Genomic DNA, 23,365 nt, shown 5'->3' with positions numbered 1-23,365 from the left:
TATCTGCATGATGTCTTCCGACTGAAGGTCTACTACAGTCTTTTGTGAGGGGGATAAACTAAACCACACAAGGGTGAAATACTCTGGGTTTGCCTCATGTTATTTTACAGTAGGGTTTCTTAGTGACTGCACATTTATTTCTGGAGATGAACCAGCTAGTTTGCTGATCAAGTTATTCTTGCCTTTACCTGTAGTAGGGACTTTAGTGCTCCTTGAAAATAAAGGTACGGTCCAGTGTTTCAACCAGATACACTGGCCTAAGTCGAGCCTTGTCCATTCAAGAAGATGTTCAGCCATTTGTTAGTATTTGTGTGGTTTATGCGCAAACAGCTGGAAACTGTCTTTTTGGCCCTTGTTTTAAGACTCCATCTTTTGTGATAATGGGCTATCTTTAACAAATCAGCATTTAGGAATTGCTTGTGGGTGACTGAAATCTTGACCCTGTACTGTCAGACAAATGTTGCCCCCATAAATAAAATGCCTGTTAATGGAATGAATATTTGTAACCAGGTTTAAAAGTGTCAGTGCTAGAACAGAGCCCAGAGGTAGCCTGTTATTTTTGGACTTCAAGAAGTGTGGGGTTTTTTTTGTTCAAGTGAAACTTGAAACCAAAGCCCTATCAGCATAGGTTTCATAGCCAAGATAACCCACTGCAGTAGGACCAGTGACAGCTTGTGCAGTAGACCTGTATACTAGATCAGGTTACATGCAGCAGTAAGAGCCAGGAATACTGCAACCTGTCTTCTGCCTGGCCTGGTTGATGTAGGTGATAATGTCAGCAGGTGATCGAAGCACCCTGGTTAGGTCTGAAACATGTTTGATCTACATCTTAGGGTGTCATCATCAATGCGGCATTTCTTTGAAGGATAAGCCTATCAAGTGTTTTGTTCCCACAGCTTGGCAAAAAGGTGAGGCCGCCATTTGCTGCAAGTTGATAGTCATTTTCAGGGTTGGCACTACACCATATCTTGGATGTCTTTTTCCCCCTGGATAACACTGGATAAAAATATGTTCATGCAGGGTGCTTGCAGACTATCTGAATCTTTCTCTGAAAGCTCTATAATTGTGGATATAGACACATTCTATGTCACTGCCTCAATGTATTGACATTTCCAGTTTAATCATGTTGATATTAAGGAATAAATTTATTGAACTTTAAAGTGCAGACTGACGGATTTACAGTTTTGTTGAAATAACCTTTTTTTTTGAAATTCTAGATTGCCCTGATAACCTTTTCAGTCAATTAAAGACCACATGCTCAAAAGCCATCAAACGTTGCAAGGAAGTTAATGTTTCCTTCCTTTCATATGAATCTAAGGTACTTTACAAGAATGTCTCTGCTAAAAATAATTCCTGTGCTAAATAGCTTAAGTGTACAAATGTTGTGGTGCATACTAAACAAACCTGTTTTTACTGTTTGGGTGGAAACATTGTTATAACCCTTCACTTTTTACCCAAATGGACAGGAAGGTTTCATACAACATGAGTAAATGCATTGTTTAAAAAAAAGCCTTATAGGGCTTACATTAATGCACATGTTTTTCCTTACTTCAGGTTTGTTGATTTAAAAAAAAACTCCGGCTGATTATTCAGATTGAGCACAACACATTCAGCAAAATCAATAATTAGCTGTAGTTATACAGAGAATCATTGAATTTCTAATTTGACTGATGTTGCATTGAAAACTTTGTACATCATTCGTTTATCCTTAAGCCCTCGAATCTTGTATATATAATTCCACCAATCATTTCTGCCTTTATAAGGTTATTTAATTTTGCCCTGATATTTGCTTCCTGTGCAAAAGACTTGGCACTAGATATAAAGAGTACTCAAATCTATGAACAGCTCCAGCTACTGTTGATATGCTACTCGGTTGGCTAATAGGATAGATCTGATTCTTGCTTCTTTGTATATCCAAGATGCTGAAGGTGAGATTCATGCGTATCTGCCTATTTTTTTTTGTTGGATCTCATGCCTGTGAACTTGCCCTTCCTGAGGCTTCTGACGGCAAGAAAAAACATGAGACCCATTGTCAGCACAGATCTCTCTTTAAAATTCCTCTCCAATCTCTTCAGAATTGATCAATTAAGCCAAATAATATCCCAAGCCTGTTGGTTGCTTTTCAGAACAATTAGTTTTGCCTTTGATATTCTGTGATCACCTAATTTTCCAAACATTTGACAGGCATAACATAACGTAAGAAATCAGGGCAGGAGCAGGCCATAAGACCCCTCAAGCTTCTCTACTATTAAATGAGATCATTGAGCTCCACTTCACTTTTCTGTCCAACCCCCATGTTCCTTGATTTCCTTAGGATCCAAAAATCTATTGATTTCTGTCTTAATATGCTCTGACTCAGCAAACATAGCTCTCTGGGTGAATAAATTTCTTTGCATCTCAGCCCTAGATGGCTGAACCCTTATCCTGAGAGTATGCCTCCTAACTGTAGGCTCTTCAGCCAAGGGAGATAGTCCCTCAGCATCTACCCCGTTGAGCCCTTTCATAATCTCACATTTTAATGAGATCTCCTCTCCATCTTCTAAACCCCAGAGATTATTGGCTCATTCTATGCAACCTCTCCTCAAAGAACAATACTCTGATCCCAGGTTGTGGAGGATACCACTGAAGCAGAGAGGCCATTGTTTCCTTTCCATAGCCAAGATGATGAAATGAGAGAGCAGAAGAGTAAGAAAAACGTTTAAAATTTGAATTAAGAAAAACTCTAGAATCACTTTACTATCTGCAGGAAAGATTCTCCACAGGCTCAAATTGTTCCCTTTCCAGGTCTCTTTGGCTTAGTAAGAACATAAATCTCATCACTAAAGGTATCCTTTTGTTGTGAAATAGCAGCCATAACTTTCTGCATCTGTATGAACCATCAATATTTTTGCTGTTCATTTGTGATCTAATTTTTTTCTGTGTTTCCTGTTATAGCAGTAGATTCTTTAGTGTTGGAAAACTGAAATGCTGACATAAGTTGAATATTACCCAATCAGATTCTGAAGTGGTGGGTGGTAACCCCACATTTCACCAGGAACTCCGGTTACATTAATCCAATAAATGTTCTTTTCACTTTAATCTCATGAGACATTTAGATGGGGGCAGGCAGATTTTTAACTCAGTGACCTGTCTGCCAGCTTGTTTCCTCAAATGAAACATTCAGCAGATTTTTAAAACGTACTTTGCTGCAGCCCATTTTCTCAGCTTGAGAAGCGAAAGTGATCTATTACTTCCCTCTCCTAAGTCTCTGTTCAATAGTGGCTTTTTGTCAGGGTAATTTTACCTACAAAGGAAAATTGGCACACAACTGTCTGGGGTGAGTAGAAACAAGATTTTTTTCATGCACCAATTGCTTAATAATTGGATGTTAGGCCCTCTAGCCCTCATTAATCACACTCCTTCACCCCTCCCACCCAACCTTCCTCCCCCATGTCATCGCCATGTTAACTGATGCCCCCTGCCACCCAGTGCCCCCTCATACACCCCATGCCACCTCCATGCCAACTCTTAACCATCATAGTTCAAAACGTAGGATGTGGACACTGCTAAAAATGGGCAGGCTTGAGATAACCAACTGTTCTTTCGCTTGATTCTGTACATCATTGATTTCAAGGGCGTTTATAGGTTGAAGAACGATTGCTCCACATATTGTCCAAATCTATGATTCCAAAAAGGAAATTCTATTAAATTATAAACAAAAAATAATGGCTTAGTATTGACTCTTCAGCCACTGAAAACTGAAAGTTTTTCTTCAATTACTCTGTCAAAATCTTTCATAATGTTAAACACCTCCATCAAATCTCCTCTTAGTCCTTTCTGTTCTAAGGAGCACAACTCCAGTTTCTGTGGTATACCCACATAACTGTAGCCCTTCATCCCTTGAATCATCCTGGTGAACCTCTTTTGCACCCTTTTGAAAGCCTTCATGTTTTGTCTAAAGTGTGGTGTTGAAAATTGGACACAACACTGCAGCTGGGGCTGATTCATATAGGGTTTAGCATCATTTCTCGACTTTAGCACTCTCATGGAGTTGGAAAGACTCTGTTGACCTTTAAAAATGGCAAGTGGGACCTGGATGTGGAAGTCCCACCTCCATTTCTGACACATCCAATTTTTGCTGGTGGTGGGAGGGAGATGATTCACACAGGAGACAAACCTGAACTCAGCAGGGCCATTTGAACTTGGTGCTGAGTTTAAACAGACCCCCATTTTGGCTTTTACAAGGGCCTTCAGCTGCAGTGTGGGAGTCATGAATTAATGGAGTAGACGTGAACACTCTTGAAGGGCGGATCAGGTGTATTTAAATGTCATGACCTGAAGTTTTTTAAATCCCTATCTTTAAACAGGAAAAAACAGGCTGAAGCTGTCAGTGAGAGTTTAAAAAAAAACCTCGACTGGACTGGTTTGATTGACAGGATATTTGGTATAGGTTTAAAAAAAAAAATTACCATCTGGGCGCGTGTAGTTTCAGTAGAGGTCTTTGTTGGCATTTCCCTAAGAGCTATTATTATGTCATTATGAATGCTTGGCTGATTTTCTAAAGCTCCAACTATCTCAGCAGTTCTGAGTTAAAAGTTTGAATGACAATTTAAAGAGGTCATTAAAGGGTTAGCCACCTTTGATACCAGGTCCGAATAGAATTTTTTTTTCAAGAGATTACCCACTTAAGCAAATTTAAAAGCTTTGAATTGGTTTCTTTAATGAGAGTTTTTCACTATCAAGTCAGAACTGTATTAAAATGTCAAGATTATTATCATTTCTACATGGCTCTGCCCTCTCCCCACTGGGTAAGTGGCTATGAAGGGCATGGGGGTTGGATGGGGACAGTTATTTGGCATGGAGGTATGAGGGGGCATAAGAGGTGAGTGGGGACATGAATTGTTATTGGAAGATTTGAGGGGTCATGGGGGATAGGTGAGAGGCTGAAGGCCTGAGGTCCTAACAGTGTCTAAAACGACAAAGAACAAAGGTGAGGTTTGGCACTCGCTCGCCCATGGGTGCCTAGGATCTGCTTCCAGGGTTGGCATGCCTGCCTCTATCCCATCCACGCCTCCTCAGAGTGAAAATTGGGTCTAATGGGGCTCTTTAAACCGTGGCGGGTTTGCTGAATCTTAATTTCTCAACTTGAGTTAGCCTTGGTAGTGACAATCTGACCTCAGTTTCTATTTGTCAAGCTCAGGCTCCCATATCCTTTATTAATTGCTTTGTTAATCTACCGCCTTCAAAGATTTGTGCACAAACACAACCAGGTCTCTCCTTTCGTCTTCTTTAGAATTATTCCATTTAGCTTGTACTGTCTTTCCTGATTCTTCCTACCAAAACATATCACCTCACACTTCTCTTCATTAAGTTTCATCTGCCACGTGCCCACCTATTCCACCAGCCTGTCTATGTCTTCTTGAACTCCATTACTGTATTCCTCACTGTTCATTATACTTGCAAAGTTTGCGCCACCTGCAAATTTTGAGATTGGGCCCTGCCCCCATGTCCATGTCATTAACATATGTCAAAAACAGCAGCAGTCTTATTACTGAGCCTTGGAAAACTCCACTATATACCTCTCTCCAATCTGAAAAACAGATAGCCATTCACCATATCGTTCCCTATCCCTTAGTCAATTTTATACTATGGCTCCTACAACTGCTTTTAGCCCATGGGCTTCTATTTTGCTAACAAGCTTAAGATTTCGTACTTTATCAAATGTCTTTTGAAAGTCTGTACCCACTGCACTGTGACTGTACTGCCCTCATCCAGTCTCTCTGTTACCTCATCAAACAATTCAGTCAAATTGGACAAACATGATCTGTCAATAAGAAACCTATGCTGACTATCTTTTATTCGTCCATGCTCATCCAGGTGGCTGTTAATTTTCTTCTGGATTATTCAGTGGGATTTTCTGGTCCTGCCTGGGAATTGTCACAGGTAGGACTGGAAGATCCTGGCCATTGTCTCGGAAAGTGCTCCCACCACTAACGTCAGACTGACCGGCCTGTAATTGCCAAGTTTATTACTTTTCCCCTCTTTTTAAATAAGGATATAACATTTGCAATTTCCCAGTCCTTTGGCACTGCCCTTGTATCTAAGGAGTACTGGAAGATTGTGGCTAGCACCTCTGCAATTCCTGCCCTTTCCTCAGCAACCTAGGAGGCACCCCATCTGGACCAGGTGACTTACCCATTTTGTGTACTGCTGGCCTTTCCAGTACCTCCTCTCGATCTATTTTCATCTGCTGCATCCTGACAATTTCCTTAAAGCTTTGGCAATGCCTTCTTCTCTTGTAAACACTGTTGCAAAGTACTCATTTAGCACTTCAGCCATAAATTGTGCCTCCAATAATAGATCTCCAGTTTGGTTCCTTCTGCCAACATTTCTACTATTGCTATGTTTATAGAAGACCTATGAATTCCCTTTAATGTTCATCACCAAACTATTCTTGACAGCTGCTTTGCAACCCCCACTCATCCATTTCCCTTTTCACTTCTTTTTAGTCTGTTCTTCCATTGTATCCTCGAGCTAATAACTGTCAAATGCCCCTTTTTCTGCTTGATCCTATTCTCTTAATTTCTTCTTCATCCAGGGAACTCTGCCTTTGCTTCTCGTTGTTTTCTGTTTTGTGGGAACAAACCTGGGCTGTACTTAAATCATCTCCTCTTCAAAGGCTGCCTACTGCTCTATTACATTTCTGTCTCCTAGCTTTTGACTGCAGTCTACCTGATTTTTATCCTAGATTGCTCACCCTTCTCCATAACTAATGTAAACCTTGGGAATAGTGACCATGCTATCCTAAGATGCTCTCAGACTGTGACTTCACTTTCCAGGGCTAGATCCAGCAATGCCCCCTTCTAAATTGGACAGGAAACATACAGATTAAGAAAATTCTCCTGAACATACTTAAGAAATTCCTTTTCTTCGCTGTCCTTAATACAATTACTGTCCTATTTAATATTGAAATAGTTGAAGTCTTTGATTATCATTACTTTTGTAGTTTATACAGCCATCAGTAATTTCCTTACAAATCTGCTTCTCTATCTTATTCCCACTATTTGCTGTCTATAAAATACACCAAGTGGTGTATTAGCTCCTCCATTGCTTCTTAACTCCAACCAAATAGATTCTGTCTTTTACCCCACAAGCATATTCTAAGACTAGTATTTTCCGGAACATAAACTGTTACCCCACCTCCTTTTTCCCCATCTTTCCTGCATATTAAGTATCCAATCCTTGCCTTTTATGAGCTAGTTCTCAGTTATTGTCACTGCTTCATATTCTTTCTGGCTTCTATGTCTTATTGTTGCTCCAAGAGTTGACATCATTTCTAAATATGTTAGATTGTAGTTATTTGTTCATTTATCTATTGGTATAAACCTATTATGAAGGAAGTCTTAATGCATTTGCATAGTATGATTAGAACAAGTCAGTATGATTTTATGAAAGGAAAATCATGTTTTGCAAATGTATTAGTTTTTTTGAGGATGTAACTAGAAGGGTAGATAAAGGGAACCAGTAGATGTAGTATACTTGGATTTCCAAAAGACATTTAATAAGGTACCATGCAAGAAGTTAATACACAAAGTAAGCTCATGGTGTTGGGTGATACATTAGCATGTACACAGGGCTAATTAACTGACAGGAAGCAGAGAGTAGGGATAAATGGGGCATTTTCAAGTCGGCAGGCTGTGACTAGTGGAGTGCCACAGGGATCAGTGCTGGAAGCTCAGCTATTTACAATCTATATTAATGGCTTGGATGGAGAGACAGAGAGGAATATGTCTGAGTTTTCTGATGACACAAAGCTGGGTGCAATGCAAGCTGTGAGGAAGACACACAGGCTGTAAAGAGATTAAGTGAGTAGGCAACAAGATAGCAGAGGGAGGAAAAGTGAAGTTATTCACTTTGGATGTAAGAATAGAAAAGCAGCATATATTTTAAAAGGCATGAAACTTTTAAATGTTGAAATTCAGAGAGACTTAGGTGTACTCGTACAAGGAACAGAAAAAGTTAGCCTGCAGATACATCAAGCAATTAGGAAAGCAAATAGTAAATAAAAACAGATGGTGCTGGAAATACTCAGCAAGTCTTGCAGCCTCTGTGGAGAGAGAAATGGAGTTAATGTTTTGTGTTGTATATGACTTCTTCAGAAAGCAAATAGCATGTTGGCCTTTATTGCAAAGGGTTTGGAGTACAAAAGGGAAGAAGTATTGGTATAATTGTACAGAACTTTGGTAAAACCACGCTGGGAATATTATGTACAATTTTGGTCTCCATATTTAAGGAAGGATATACTTGGATTGGAGGAAGTACAATGTCCCTAGATTGGTTCCTGGGATGAGAGGGTTGTCCTATGGTGAGAGGCTGAGTAAATTTGGTTTCTATTCTCTGGAGTTTAGGAGAATGTGAGGTGAGCTTGTTGAAACCTTTAAGATTATGAAGGGGTTTTGAAGGGTAGATACTGAGATATTGTTTCCCCTGGCTGGGGTATCTAGAACAAGGGGCACCATTTCAGGATAAGGGGCTGATCATTTAGGATGAGATGAGGAGAAATTTCTTCACTCAAAGGGTTGTGAATCTTTGGAACTCTCTACCCCAGAGGGTTGTGGATATGCCATCATTGGATATGTTTAGACAGATATTTAGTTTCTCAAGGACTCTAGGAATATGGATTGGAAGTGGGCAGGAATGTGGAGTTGAAGTCTAAGATCAGCCATGAATGGCTGTGCAGGCTCAAAGGGCTATATGCTCTTCTCCTGCCCTATTTCTTATGATCTTATATTGACAGTCAAGAGTCTGAAATAAGGTCCGATGTGCTGCTCTGTTCCTTTTGCAGATGAGAGAAAGGTCCTTAGGAGGGATAGGATAACTCTAGTAACTAAAATAATAAAGATCCTGTACATTGTCCTAGCATATTGTCTAATGTTTACTTGGATATTGCGGTTAGTGAAAATATTTTCACGTTATAGAAAGTTGGGACTCATCTTTTGAGAAAATCAAAAAGATGGAAGCAAAAAATATCTAGATTAAGGAGAAAGTATGTACAAATGTTAGAGCAGGATATGCTGTTTATGAAACTGTGCTGGTTGCCACTTGCATGCTATACTCATATGTGTGCTCACTAAACTTGTTTCTAGTGATCAGTTCAGTTATTCTTCCAGTTACTGATTGTGTTATTTTGCCAGTTATTGATGGAAGCCTCATTGGTGTGTAATTACTGATTTGGTTTTATTATCTTGAAAATAACTGCCACATTGTCTTAATTCCAATTGAATGGAACACCTCCAATATGTATTTACTACTCCTTCACGCTGACTGATAGCACTTTTATTGGATTCTTATCTAGTGTCACTTAACACCTCTGGTATATAACATCCAGCTTTTGGATACGTATTGACTTTTTGCATTCTTACCCTTGGACATCTATGCATGTGACATCAAAATCATTCGGCTTACCTGTTAAAATTTCCTTTTTTTCTTTCCTCAACCAGGTGTTCACCTTTGACATTCCTGATGCATTTCACTCTATTTATAGTCCAGCATCAACAGATAAAATTGCCACATTGGAGATAGTGGCTGAAAAAATTGTGACACTATGTGCAACTTTGGATGAAAATCCTGGAGTGCGATACAGACATGAGCGCGGAAATGATTACAGGTCCATTATGATATTATTAGAGTGTAGATCTGCTTTTTGTTCTCCTTGATTGAATAGCCATTGAATGAATTGCACTATCAGTATTTAGTTCCTACCCTTCTTGGGTGAAATGGTCACTCCATAATGCTTCTATAGCTGCATATTTAATTGGATGACCTAAAACCAGCAGAGTTCTATAGCAACAATTTGATTCAGATGACATTTAATTTAATTGGGTACCACTTCATCACTCAGATTCCCAGTGGTTCTTCATAGATTTTTTTGCACTGTGAACAGCTGGGCCATACAAAGTAGGTCCAAAGTTCTATTACCTTTATGCTGTTAGCTCTCCTTAGACAGGGCAATTGTAATTGGCTTCAGAATCCTTGGCATAGGAAGGGGAAATCAGCGAGGGTTCCTGTTCATGGTTGCTTTCCTATTGGAAAGTTTGCATGTGTGGATAAGGATTAAGGGCAGGACCATGTTTCCTGTGAATGCTCCCTCATATGAATAAGTGGTCTGCCAACACTCACTCACTGTCTAGGTTTATATGAAAAATGACTACTTGGGCCAGGTACGGTATATATCCTGGTTCTGTGGAAGCTTACCCTGACATGAGTCTGCACCTTTGGGCAGTAAGGGAAAAAAATTCTTTAATACTTACATCATATTAGCATCCAAGAAACATCTTCAGAAATGTTGCTCCGTGATAAGATGTGGGCATGTGCTTATAATGCACTGAACACAATTTTGTTCTCTGTTCTACTGAGGCTTTGCCGTTCCCTGTAGGGAAGGGGGAAAGACAAGTTACCTACCCGTGCTGCTTATATAATGCAGGTGGATTAAGAGTAGCATCACAGGAACTTGGGAGCAGATTACCCATTTTGTCAGTTAGAGAATTTCCTGGTGAAGATGATGACTAAAAGGTGTTAGTGATGGCTTCACTGGTAACACTCTTGATACTGAGTGAAAAGGTTATTGGTTCAAGCCTCACAACAGAGACCTGAACATAAAATCTAGGATGACACACCTAGTGTAGTACTGAGGGTATGCTGCACCATTGGAGCTCCTGTCTTTTGAATGCGATGTTAAATCAAGGCTCCTTCTGTCCTCCTAAGGTGGACATAAAAGATCCCATGGCACCGTTTCAAAGAAGAGCAGAGGAGCTATCCCTAGAATTTTGGTCCCTCAGTCAACATCAGCATTGCGGTGACTGGATAACCTGTTTGTGGGAGTGTACTGTGCACAAGTTGGCTGCTGCCCTTCATACATAACAACAATGATATCACTTCAAAATACTCTATGGGCTGTACAGTGCTCTGGGGCATCCTGAGGTTGTGGAAGGTGCAAAATAAATGCAAGTCTTTCTTTAAAAAGACATATTAAAATAGGGCAAACTCCACGTTCCCTGCTACTGTAATAAAATATAGCTCTGTTGCTAAGTACACATCCTGCATTGTGACCTGTGCAAACTGAACCTTGGTCACCTTGGTGTATATGACACAATTGCACATGGGGAGACAAATTTGCTAGCAGCCGTTGGGAACCAAAGTACCATTCAACCTTGTAGAGGAGGTAGAAAGAAAACTATTTATCTAGAATTGTGAGATGTATCAATTACAAGAAATTAGGTGCCTACTTTCTACTGAATACTTTTGGGGTATAGCTGTTTACTCGTGGTTAATTATTGTTAACAGATCTAACGTAGCTGTTCATTTATATGTTTGTTCCCAGGATTGTAGACTTAACTTATGTTTCAGTTAACAGTTTCATTAAGTATAATGCCCGTAGTTAATAACTTTCTTACTAAATGATTGAATTTTAAAACATGTTTTGTACATGCTGTTTTGCAGTTATTTTTTAATCAAACATGGATTGTAATCTTTTTGACAGTTCCTATTTGTTGATCACCGGTTTAGCTCACAAGAGAAACATAGACAAAGAAACCACTTTGGATCATCTTAATTCATGTATTGTAACTAGCGGAAAGTGTCACTATTAAAGTGTCCATTTGATTTTTAAATGATAGGTTCTCATTTGTTGACCACATTGTTATATGGGCAACTGACCTCACCTTCTGTCAGATGCTGTGTAAGTACAAAAGGGGTTTCAGCGGTGATAGAAAGTAGTGGTTGCAGATCTGTCATCCTTTATAGACCCTGTCTGATTTTCCTTGCCATTGACTTTAGTAGAAGGGAGAATCAGGCAGGATGTACTGTGGGCAGCTGGTCTGTTAAGAGGTTGTTTTCTGCCACCACAAAGTCAAAATTGGCCCCAAGAATACTGGAAAATGGAATTAAAATCAAAGTGCAGGTTGGTCTGCATTTAGGGGAAAAGAAAACTGGTTTACTTAAATTATAGCTTAGTTATAATTGGGCAGAGCATTACACCCAAAATACCGTCTTTCTCTTTCTGATGTGATTGACTTGTCCATCACCAGTAAATTCTGTTTTTATTTAAGGTTTCAGCATTGTTTGACTCCTCCATTGGTTGTTTCAATCTACAGCTGTTTTCTCTTGTGGTTTTGTTTTATGTATTGATGTTATTTTGGTGTTAAGATGTTGCAGGCCATTGGAACAAAATGCAATGACAGAGTTGTTTACCCAGCAAGAGCTGATTAATAAACTACGAAACTTCGTTAATTGGTTCTAATGATACAAAAGTTTCAGAGGTGACTTCTAATTCGTGACTCATTTCTGTCAAGGTAGGAAGATGAATTGGATCAGAATCTTCTTTTTCTTCCATTCTGATATTTTTGTCATTGTATCCAGGGAGACTGAAAATAATGCAGAGTGTCTTGCAAACATGGTCGAGGAAAAGTTAGCAGAACATTACAAAATAGATGAACAACGCATTATAAAGGTAGGAAATGTTTAAAACTTAATAGATTCTGATTCAATTTAAAGTTTTCAATGCTCATTTTGATGTAAGACTGCCAAAGCAAGCGTATTGGTTGATTAGCTCTTGTGTCATATCAGTGCCATCAGCGTGCAGTTGTGCAGCTCAGTGTCACTATGGCATTCTGGGATCAGTCGGGCCTTTGGTGAGCTCATCCCACATATACCACCACCAAATCTGGGGCTATCACAGCTCCATTGTGGCTTGGCTCCATAACCATTGCCTAAAACGAAACTTATTTTGTCTTTAACGGTAGATGAGTGTTGATGTCTCCAATCATTCAGGCCTTGCTCCAACAGAACCACAAATGTTATAAGTGTAAACACATATACTTGTTTCACACCTCATCATGAGTGACACCCTAGTTGTATTTTGGCTAGCAGTATACCAAATGACCTGCTGAGAATGTGAATGCAAGCTGCTGTACTCTCTCTAGATGCCACTTGTTTATGTGTACAGAACAAAATGTATTAAATCTGACCAGGACACTGGACTGGATGGTATACAGGTCCACACAATGAGTCCTGTACAAAGGTAGTTTGAAATTCAAGTGTATGAGGGAGGGTGGTGATTACTTGATTTGTTTATCCGTCTGCGCATTTGTATTGTGTGTTAATAACTAATTTGTGGTGTGTAACATTCCAGGGAAAAACCCAGTCACAGCTTTTAATAATTGACCGTGGCTTTGATCCAGTGTCGACAATATTGCATGAGCTAACCTTTCAGGCCATGGCACATGACCTAGTTTCAATTGAAAATGATATTTATAGGTAAGAATTGGAGAACCTTTTTAATACAGTACTGCTCTGATACAACATCTTGATGGGGTGGGAGATGGGGTTGGGGGTGGGAGAACCATAAAATAATTGTTAGGAAAATATTATGGACCGGAGTTTCTGTTTCTTAAGTAAATAAACTGTCTTCACAGAATCACAGACTTGTTACGGTGTAGAAGGAGGGCATTCAGCCCATCTTGTCTGCATCGCTTTTCTGAGCATTTTAACTTAGTGTCAATCTCCTGCCTTTTCACCGCAACCCTGCAATTTGTTTCTATTTAAATAAAAAAAAAATGTAAACATCCAATGTCATCTTGAATGCCTCAGTTAAACCTGCCTCCACCACACTTGCAGGCAGTGCATTCCAAACCCTAACTACTTGCTCTTGTGAATAAGTTTTTTCCCACCTCGCTTTTGCTTCTTTTGCCGATCCATATACGAGCGGGAACAGTTGCTTCCTATCTACTCTGTCCAGGCCTCTCATGACTTTGAAAACTTCTATCAAATCTCCTCTTAGCCTTCTCCTCTCCAAGGAAAACAGTGCCAACTTCTCCAATCTTTCCTCATAACTGAAGTGTCTCATCCCTGGAACCATTCTCGGAAACCTCTTCTGCACTCTCTCCAATGTGTTCACATCTATCCTATAGTGTGGTACCCAGAACTGTGCACAACACTCCATCTGAGGTCTAACTAGTGTCTTACATAAGTTCATCAAAACTTCCCTGCTTTTGTATTCCATGCCCCTTTTATTGAAGCCTAGAATACTGTATGCTTTAGAAACAGCTCTCTGTACCTGCCCTGCCACCTTTATTGACTCATACACCCAGGTCTCTCTGTTCGTGCAGACCCTTTAGAATAGTATCCTTTATTTTATACAGTCTCTCCATGTTCTTTGTATCAAAGTGTATCACCTCACAATTCTCCGCATTGAACTTCATCTGCCACCTATCTGCCCACTCCACCAATGTGTCAATGTCCTTTTGAAGTTCTGTACTGTCCTCCTTACAGTTTACAATTCTCCCAAGTTTTGCAAACTTTGAAATTATCCTTCACTCTGTGTTCTATCCCTCAGCCAATTTTGTATCCGCATTGCTACTGTCCCTTTTATTCCACGACCTATAACTTTCCTCACAAGTCTGTTGTGTGGCACTGTATCGAATGCCTTTTGGAAGCCCACATCCATGGCCTTGCCCTCGTCAACCATCTCTGTTACCTCTTCAAAAAAACTCCAGCAAGTTAGTTAGACACGATTTTCCTTTAACAAATCCATGCTGACTCTTCCGAATCAATCCACGTTTTTCCATGGGACTATTAATTCTATCCCAAATAATTGTTTCTAGAAGTTTCCCCACCACCGAAGTTAAACTGACTGGTCTATAATTGCAGGGTATATCTTTACAAACTTTTTGAACAAGGACTTAATTTTGCAAATCTCTAGTCCTCCGGCACCTTCCCTGAATCCAGGGAACATTGAAAGATTATTGCTAGTACCTCTGCAATTTCTACTCTCACTTCCTTCAATATTCTTGGATGCATCTCACCCGGTCCCGGTACTTATCAACTTTAAGTACCGACAGCTTATCCAATATCTCCTCCTTATCAATTTTAAACCCTTCTAGTAAGTGAGCTTCCCCCACTGTCACCATGGCCTGGGCAGCATCTACCTCGTAGATAAAGACAGATGCAAAGGATTCATTTAACACCTCAGCCATGCCTCTTGCTTCTGTGTAGGGCCTTTTTGATCTCTAATCGACCCTACTCCTCCTTTTACTATTGATGAGCTTATAGAATACTTTGGGATTTCCTTTTATGTTAGCTGCCAGACTTTTTCATAATTCCTCTTTGCTTCTTGTATTTCCTTTTTCACATCCCTTCTGAATCTTCTGTATTCAGGTTGGTTCTCAATGGTATTTTCTACCTGACATCTGCCGTAAGCACACTTTTTCTTCTTTAACTTAATTTCTATCTCCTTTGTCATCCAGGGAGCCCTGGATTTGTTTGTCCTACCCTTCCCTTTTGAGGGAACATACCTTGACTGTGCCCAAACCATCTCCTCTTTGAAGATAGCCCATTGTTCAACTACTGTTTTTCCCACCAGCCTTTGGTTCCAGTCTGTGCGGCCCAGCTCTGTTCTTGCCCCATTGAAGTCCACTGTCTGGCAGTTGATTATTCTTACTCTAGATTGACCCCTGTCATTTTCCACCATCATCCTAAACCTTATGATACAATGATCACTGTCCCCTCAGTGTTCCCCCACTGTCACTTGATCTACTTGGCCTAGCTCATTCCCAAGAACCAGATCTAGCAGTGCCTCCTTTCTTGTTGGACTGGACACATACTGCTGTAGGAAATTCTCCTGAACACAATCTAGGAACGCTTGTCCCCCACTGCCCCTTACACTACCACTGTCCCAGTCTATATATGTTTCCCATTATAAGTAATTTACGATGTTTACATTTCTTTGATTTCCTTGCAGATTTGTTCCTCTATATCCTTCCCACTAGCTGGTGGTCTATATATTACACCGAGCAATTGCACCTTCTTATTCCTTAGCCCCAGTCAAATCGATTCTGTCCTTGAATCCTCTGACACATCCTCTTTCTCCAGTACTGCAATACTCCCCTTAACCAAAAAGGCCACCCTCCTTTTTTCCCTTTCCTATCTTTTCTAAACACTTTGTAACCCAGCTCTTCCTTTCCTTAAGCCAGGTCTCTGTTATCGCCACACCATCATAATCCCATGAGGCAATCTGTGCCTGTAACTCCCCAATTTTATTAACTATACTCTGTGCATTCACATACATGCAGTGTAACCCTGATTTAGACTTCATTACTTGTTCCCTTACTCCGACTCCATCTATTAACTTACTATTCTCTATTTTAGTTCTATCTGCCCCTCTCAACATTCTATGCCTGGTATTACTTTCTAATATCCTGTCCTGGCTCCCACACCCCTGCTGAGTTAGGGTACAATGGTAAAAGGAACTGGCACTGGTTTTCTTCCTCAGTAGCTCGTCTGCTGTAAATCTTTGTTTCACTGTCAGAATGTAACAAATGCAATAAAACCAGATTAAATGCCAGTATTACCTGTTGGCTCAGAGAGATGAAGTACTACTTGTATCAATGAAAAGTTGCAGAGTGTCAGTGTTGACATTTTTCAGCTCGTCAGGTTTAATCTGAATTTTGGAGTTGGGTATTGTGGGGTAGTGTGTAAAGTAATTAAGGGGTTTAAGGTATAAAGTCACAGGGCTTTATTCATATGTTATCCTTGGTTATGAAGGTTGGTAGTTAAGCGACCTTGTGGGATAAGAGAATAGAATCTGGTTCCTTCCTCACCTGACACCTGCAGCTACACAGTGGGGGTAAACTTGCTGTTTGAATTGAGGTGGTGGGGATTGTAGCTCTCTGAATTACAATACAATTAATTTTTATTGTATGGTAAAGGAATGACAGTAAATCCTGTATTTTGTTACTTTTAACTTTTATTAGGTATCAAACAAAGGATGACCCCTCATCCAAAGAAGCCCTTTTGAATGAGGATGACGAACTGTGGGTAAAATTGCGGCATTTGCATATTGCAGAAGTTGTCGAGTAAGTATAAGCCCCTTCTGTTTTGAATTTGAAACCTTAAAACATTACAAATTTCTTCTCTCTTCGTGCCCTGTAAAAAGTATGAATATCCGTACCTATTAGAAACTAATTGGCAGCATTGATATGTTGAAACCGTCAGCTACCATGCCCCAAGATACAACTTGAACAAGGATTTTGTGTCTTACTGTTTATAATTTACACAGGAAGCACATGTAACAAAATACTATTCACAAAATTTGGTTTTGGACAAAAGAAACTTGAAACAATAACTAGCAAGATGCAAATTAAATAAAACAACATCCAACAGTGATGTTGCAGTTTGTGCTGCTTGTATAATACGGATTGCGTTATGGAGTGACTCACTGAACTGCGGTTTGATGCATATACCTTTCCCCAATTGTTGTCACTCCCCCAGTGCCAGGTAACTCCGCCTGTAAGGATATCACTTTCTTTGGTGTGCTTTTCATATTCTACAAGGCAATTATAGATTTGTTCATGTGCTTAGTTTGAAACTTCAAAAAATTGCTATGTGGAGTTTTCAAACTTACATTGTTATATTGTAATCATCTACTGTCAACAAAAGCACATAAAGTTTGGGCTTGTGTAGCTTTTTCCTTTTAATCTAATGGGTCTCACGCACATGATGTAGCTTGTTGGAAAAGTCAATTAACCTGAAACTTTGGGTAGAATCTTTGGCACGAAAGTGACACTGGATGAATTTGGGCGTGTGTCCCGATGTCACTGGGCATCATTCAGATTCTCAGCTCGGTGGGTGCGCAGCCAACTCAGCTACATGCCCGCCGAACTGTCAAAGGCCTGTTAAGGCCATTTAACAATCAATTAAATCATTGACCTGAGCTGCCCTTTCAACCTTAAGGTTGGCGGGCAGGCAAAGAGCCAGGCGGCCTTCACATTTTTCATGGAACCTGATCCATGGGCGGGATGAGGTTTCATGAAGGTTTTTTAAAGTCTTGTAAAAGTTTTTAATAAAATTAATAGACATGATCCAGCTCATGTGTCAGTTTCACATGGAGGAACATGTCTTAACAATTTTTTTTTCCCCTTTATTATATTTTCCTGAACTTAAACTAATTGCCCTGAGGCAGCTCTGTGCCTCAGGGAGATTTCTGCACTTTTTTGCGCGCATGTGCGAAAGAGCACAGGCCCTGACTCATGCACCCCCGCTCCCCCCTTCAGCCCCTGCCTGCACAGGGAGTGCTCAGCACTTCTGGGTGGGACTTAATTGGCCCGCTCTCATAAAATGGCAGTGCCCAGCTGATCGCGAGCAGTGATCGGCTGCGCCCACATCCGCTCCCACCCAACCCTCCCGACGGGGAGAAAATTCTCCCCTTTGTTTACTTAATAACAGTTAGACATTGATGCCTTAAAGGGATACAGCTATACCTTAGCTGCAGAATAATATGTCGTCCATTTTGTGGTTCAACCCTCTTATCCAACAAAATAGTATAATATATATTATCTCTCCTGTCTTCCACCCTATCAGGGACCTTTCTATCCATTTCACCCACCTCTTGCTCAAATCCAATTACATCTCTAACTTTTCCCAGTTCTGATGAAAGGTCATCGACCTGAAATGTTGGGCTGAATTTGCACGTTGCAGGTGGGTAGCAAGACTCAGGAAATTTTCTGCTCAGCACGCCTGCCTTGGGAGGTGGGGAGGGTTGTTGCAGAGGTGGGAGTGGAGGGGGGATGCTGCCGGGGGGTGGGGGGGGTGCAAGTGCCTCGAAAGGTCCAATTTTCTTTCTAGGAGACTGGGTGATTGCTGGAGTTGGGCCCACCGACCCCGGAAACAGTTCGGAGGTGGCTGAGTGCCGGGGCGGAGGGGTGGGTGGGTTGGTTAAAAGGCCCACCTCAGTTCTCTGGGACTTTGCCCCGGTTGCTTTCAATATTAAAACCTCTAGCCCTCACCCCTCCCCTACCTGCAAAATGTGCTTGCTGGAAATGGGGGTGGGTCTTCGGGATCCAGTTCCATCCGCCTTCTTAAAGAACCCCAAGAGTCTTCCTGGCTCTGCGGCAACCCAGTCCGTTAACTGTTTCTCTCCACTGATGCTGCCTGATCTGCTGAGTTTTTCCTGTACTTTTTGTATGTATTTCAGATTTCCAGCATCTGGAGTATTCTGCTTTTGAATGGTATGTCATCTGACTCACTATGAGCAATACCACAGAAAATCCAGTATTCCTTTAAGACCCATAAAGGGCTGGAGCATCAACACTGTATTAGGCTGTGGTTTTCTGCTTAGAGTGTTCACATTGCGACTTCCCAATTACTGTTATTAGCCAGGTGGAGGGTAGACACTTTCTCAAGAGGTGCAAAGAAATGTTAGAGGGAAAGTTATGCATGTTAGGGTAAATAAAATCTACAATTGGTGAAGTACCTGTAGCAGGTTTCCTTTGTGGACTGAAGAGGATTGTACGTATTGTTTTGAACAGTTTTAGTAAGACAAAATTAATTTTATAGTTAAAAGGAGCTACAAAAAATGATGCAGTACAGCACAATATTCTTCATGAGAGGGAGACATCCTATGTTTAATTTATTCTTCTCCCTTGCCTCCACGTCTGATCTCTTGGTCCCAGCCACAATAGCCTTGTTGTCTCTCTGGAGGAAGAGAATTCAAAGAGCCTGTTTTCACTGGGCATCTCTCCACCATGAATGGTATAAGTAGGGAAGAAGAAATCTGCTTTAATACCTTTTCAAAATTGTAGAGTCTATAAGCTGTTGTAATGTTGCAGTTTGAGATCACTTTAATTGAAGGCATTTAGCTGACTGACTAATTAATGAACAATTGCACAGTACAATTAGCTGCAGTAATTTGGTTCTGGTTAGTTATTGTAATCACTTCTCACTGCCAGAATGCTGAAGCCGCCACCATTCTTGCTGTGGTGCAGATTGCATGATAACTGCTGACTGCTTTGGTGTGCAGAGATTTTGACTTAGACCTGTTAAACCTCAAACTGAAGTTATACTGCAACACTGAAAGAAAGATTAAGGGGATTAGACATTTATTAAAGATATCAACCAATGATTCATGATCACGGCCAATAATATGAAATACAATAACCATCGCAACACATGAACATGATTAAAAAATTCAAGTCAAAGCATTGAAGATTTTTTTTGGTTGAGAGAAAACAGTGCATTCGTCGTCATAATGTTGCATGCAAGTTAAGTATCTTTTCACAAAGATGTTGCTTGTTTTAGTAATTACTTATTAGTTAGCGATCAAGTTATTAACATTTAAATCTGAAAGTACTCTCTGTGATCCCAGTAAGATTAGCCCTGCAATTTGATTACATCGTTCCCAGGTGTAACAGGGACAAATGCTGAAGACGTCAATTATTTTAACTTGAAAAGTAAGCATTCTATTAACTTTTTTTTAAATAGAAAAATACCCAAGTTGGTAAAGGAGCTTTCTAAAAGCCAGCAGACAACAGAAAGAAAGGTAAGTATTTATGCACATTTCCTGTAATGAGCATTCTATAAGTTTTACATGGAGACTCCAGGAGAGTTAGACTGACAGGAGAACCGGTATTAAGGGCTGGCCAAGAGCTGCCACTTTAATCGCTCCACTATTGCCAACTTGACTGGCAGAGCAGCTACAGCCTTTGTAATTCAGGCAAGTGTACATTCTGGCCTGCTATCCCTGGATGAAGGTTAACATAAAAAGTTTGAAGTGACTATACCTTCTGGCAACTTCTGCATCTATTTCCAAGCCAATATCCCTCTTTCTGAGCACAGCTTCTTGGTTTAGTTGCTTTCTTAACAAAGAAGAGGGAAGGAAATATATCGTAACATAAGAAATAGGAACAGGAGTAGACCATTTTGCCCCTCGAGCCTGCTCTGCCAATCGATAAGATCGTGGCTGATGATCTTGTGTTTCGATTTCCACATTCCCATCTAACCCCGATAACGTTTGATTCCCTTTCCTAACAAGAATCTATCTACCTCTGCCTTAAAAATATTCAATGACCCCGCCTCCACCACCTTCTGAGGCAGAGAATTCCAAAGTCGCACAACGTCATCCCTGTCCTAAAAGGGCGACCCCTAATTTTAAAACAGTGCCCCTTAGCTCTGGACTCGCCCACAAGAGGAAACATCCTTTCGACATCCACCTTGTCAAGGCCGTTCAGGATCTTGAATACTTCAATCAAATCACCCCTTACTCTTCTAAGCTCCAGTGGAAACAAGCCCAGTCTATCCAACCTTTCCTGATAAGACAACCCACTCATTCCAGGTATCAATCTAGTAAACCTTCTTTGAACCGCCTCCAATGCATTTACATCCTTAAATAAGGAGACCAAAACTGCACACCATATTCAAAGTGCGGTCTCACCAATGCCCTGTATAACTGAAGCATAACATCCTTACTTTTATGTTCAGCCCCCCTCGTAATAAAGGATAGCATTCCATTCCATTAGCCTTCTTAAATACCTTAATGCTGTTTATAGATTCCATCATTGCCTCTACTCCCAAATGACTTTACTCGGGTTTTAAAATTATCCCCACTTGTTCTGGATTCCCCCCTCCATTCAAAATAGTTTCTCTATATCTACCCTATTGTATCGCATTATCATTTTAAATGCTTCGATTTAGTCATCTCTCAACTTTCTAAACTCAAAGGTGTACAAGGCAACTTGCAGCAGCCTGTCCTCATACTTTAACCCTTTAATCACTGGTATCATTCTGTGAATTTGTGTTGTCTCAGTTCAAACCTCCTATGTCTTTCAGGAGGTCTGAGGCTCACAACAAAAAGTACATCTGATGGGGTCTGACCAAAGTTATGTACAATTGAAATATCACTTTCTCACTTTTGTATTCCCATGATTCTCTTCAGATAATGACTATAACATTCTATTCTCCTTTTCAAGTACTGTTTGTAGCTGTGCACTAGCTGTTAGTTATGTGTGTATATGAACAATAAGTAACAAATGCAGATATTCAATGAAAGTAGGAAAATTTGCAGATGATATTAAAGTAGGAGGGACAATTGAGGAATTTCAAACGACCTGGATAAAATACGTAACTGGGGTTGACCAATAGTAGGTTAATTAAATATGAACAACTGTACAGTACTTCACAGAGAGAGGAACAATAAGAGAGATTCCAAGAAAGATGGTATTGAAACAAATAAAGTTGAGGATGCAAAAGACCCAGGATTCTTCGTCAACTCTGCATTAATTGGATTTGTTGAGTGTAGTGTTACGACCAATCAAACTATAGAATACAAGTTAATGGAAGGTGTGGACAACTCTACAGTGCTTTGGTCAGAATACATCTTGAGTAATGTGTCCAGTTCCTGGTTACCAAGTCACGAGGGAGAAATTGAAGTGCTGGAAATATTGCACTGAAAAGCTGCAATGTTGATCCCTCGTTGTTTGCGCCTTAAACAGAAAGAAAAACCAGAGGGACTTTTCAGCCTGGGAAGGAGGCTTTTGAAAGCTGCCCTTTGTGGTGTATAAGCTAGCTAAGGGAATGGAAAAATTAGTTCTGGAGCATTTGATAATATTACAGGTATGGAAATGCAAGTGAAAATCCTGGAGTATTTCAAGAAAAAAAATTAAGACGCTGTAAGGAGGTTTTAATATGAATGGATGGCCTGATCCATAATTCTCTTGTGAAACAACAATCCTTTTATTCAATTACTTAATTTTATTCTCGCTCTAAACCTTCAAAATCTGCAGCAATGTGAATTATATCAGCTAGCCTGAATGTGGATGGCAGTAGTTTCTAGTCCTTAACCTCATTACTGAATGCTTGCTTTTGATTTTTTTTTCTGGAAATGATTTTATCTTCCAGCATACTGTAAGCTCTTTATCTCAATTGATGAAAAAGCTGCCTAACTACCGAAAGCAAAAGACCAAGGTATTTTTTTAAAAAGCTGCTTCGAATTCCACGTATTGTATGAGATATTGTAGTGAGATAAAGTTTCAGAGAGATAGTTAATCTCTTTGCATTGAATATTTCTTCAATGTCTGTATTCATTATCAGTCCTTAATTCATTATAATATGTGTAATGTCCTTAAATTTTTTTATTTGCAGTATATACAGTTATTGTAGAATAATCTTACCTGAAAATGGCAGGGGACTAAAACTAAATAACCTTTCCAATGTGATAAGTTGTATATTTTTGGAGGTGGGAGAGTCGGGGTAATATTTTGCACTGTTTTTAATGAAATATCCCAAATGCTTTACAAAAAAAAGTGAGCAAATTCAGCCACCAGGGTTTGGGAGGCGATAGGGAAGGTCATAGAGGTAGTTTCCCAGATTCTGGGTTCCAGGACGCAGGATGATGGTGGGAGGTGAGGTTATGGCATTGTAATGAGGTCATGCTGTTATAATAGGCATGTAAATCCTAGCGAGCTTCGACATTTATCATGTGTACATGTTAACAGTTTTGGCATTCCTGCTGCACACACAGGCTTAAATACACTGCTGTGTATTATCTATAGTCCTATTA

The 23,365-nt window shown here is 40.1% G+C and overlaps 1 protein-coding gene across 4 annotated transcripts in view; it reads left to right on the top strand.

Annotated features, from left to right (window-relative positions):
* The window catches only part of LOC121289139 (syntaxin-binding protein 3-like), a 53,490-nt gene that overhangs the window by 18,273 nt on the left and 11,852 nt on the right, over nucleotides 1-23,365 (top strand). For all 4 annotated transcript variants that reach the window (XM_041208237.1, XM_041208236.1, XM_041208238.1 and 1 more), the window contains exons 6-12: nucleotides 1,218-1,318; nucleotides 9,480-9,646; nucleotides 12,397-12,487; nucleotides 13,169-13,293; nucleotides 16,788-16,889; nucleotides 20,293-20,350; nucleotides 22,705-22,770. In XM_041208237.1, coding sequence (XP_041064171.1) covers nucleotides 1,218-1,318; nucleotides 9,480-9,646; nucleotides 12,397-12,487; nucleotides 13,169-13,293; nucleotides 16,788-16,889; nucleotides 20,293-20,350; nucleotides 22,705-22,770 — 710 coding nt within the window. The remainder of the gene's footprint in view (nucleotides 1-1,217; nucleotides 1,319-9,479; nucleotides 9,647-12,396; nucleotides 12,488-13,168; nucleotides 13,294-16,787; nucleotides 16,890-20,292; nucleotides 20,351-22,704; nucleotides 22,771-23,365) is intronic.

The sequence above is a fragment of the Carcharodon carcharias genome, chromosome 16 (genome assembly GCF_017639515.1).
Source record: "Carcharodon carcharias isolate sCarCar2 chromosome 16, sCarCar2.pri, whole genome shotgun sequence".
Lineage (NCBI taxonomy): Eukaryota > Metazoa > Chordata > Chondrichthyes > Lamniformes > Lamnidae > Carcharodon > Carcharodon carcharias.
The sequence above is the reverse complement of the archived record's forward strand: the minus strand, read 5'-3'. Positions and strand labels throughout refer to the sequence as shown.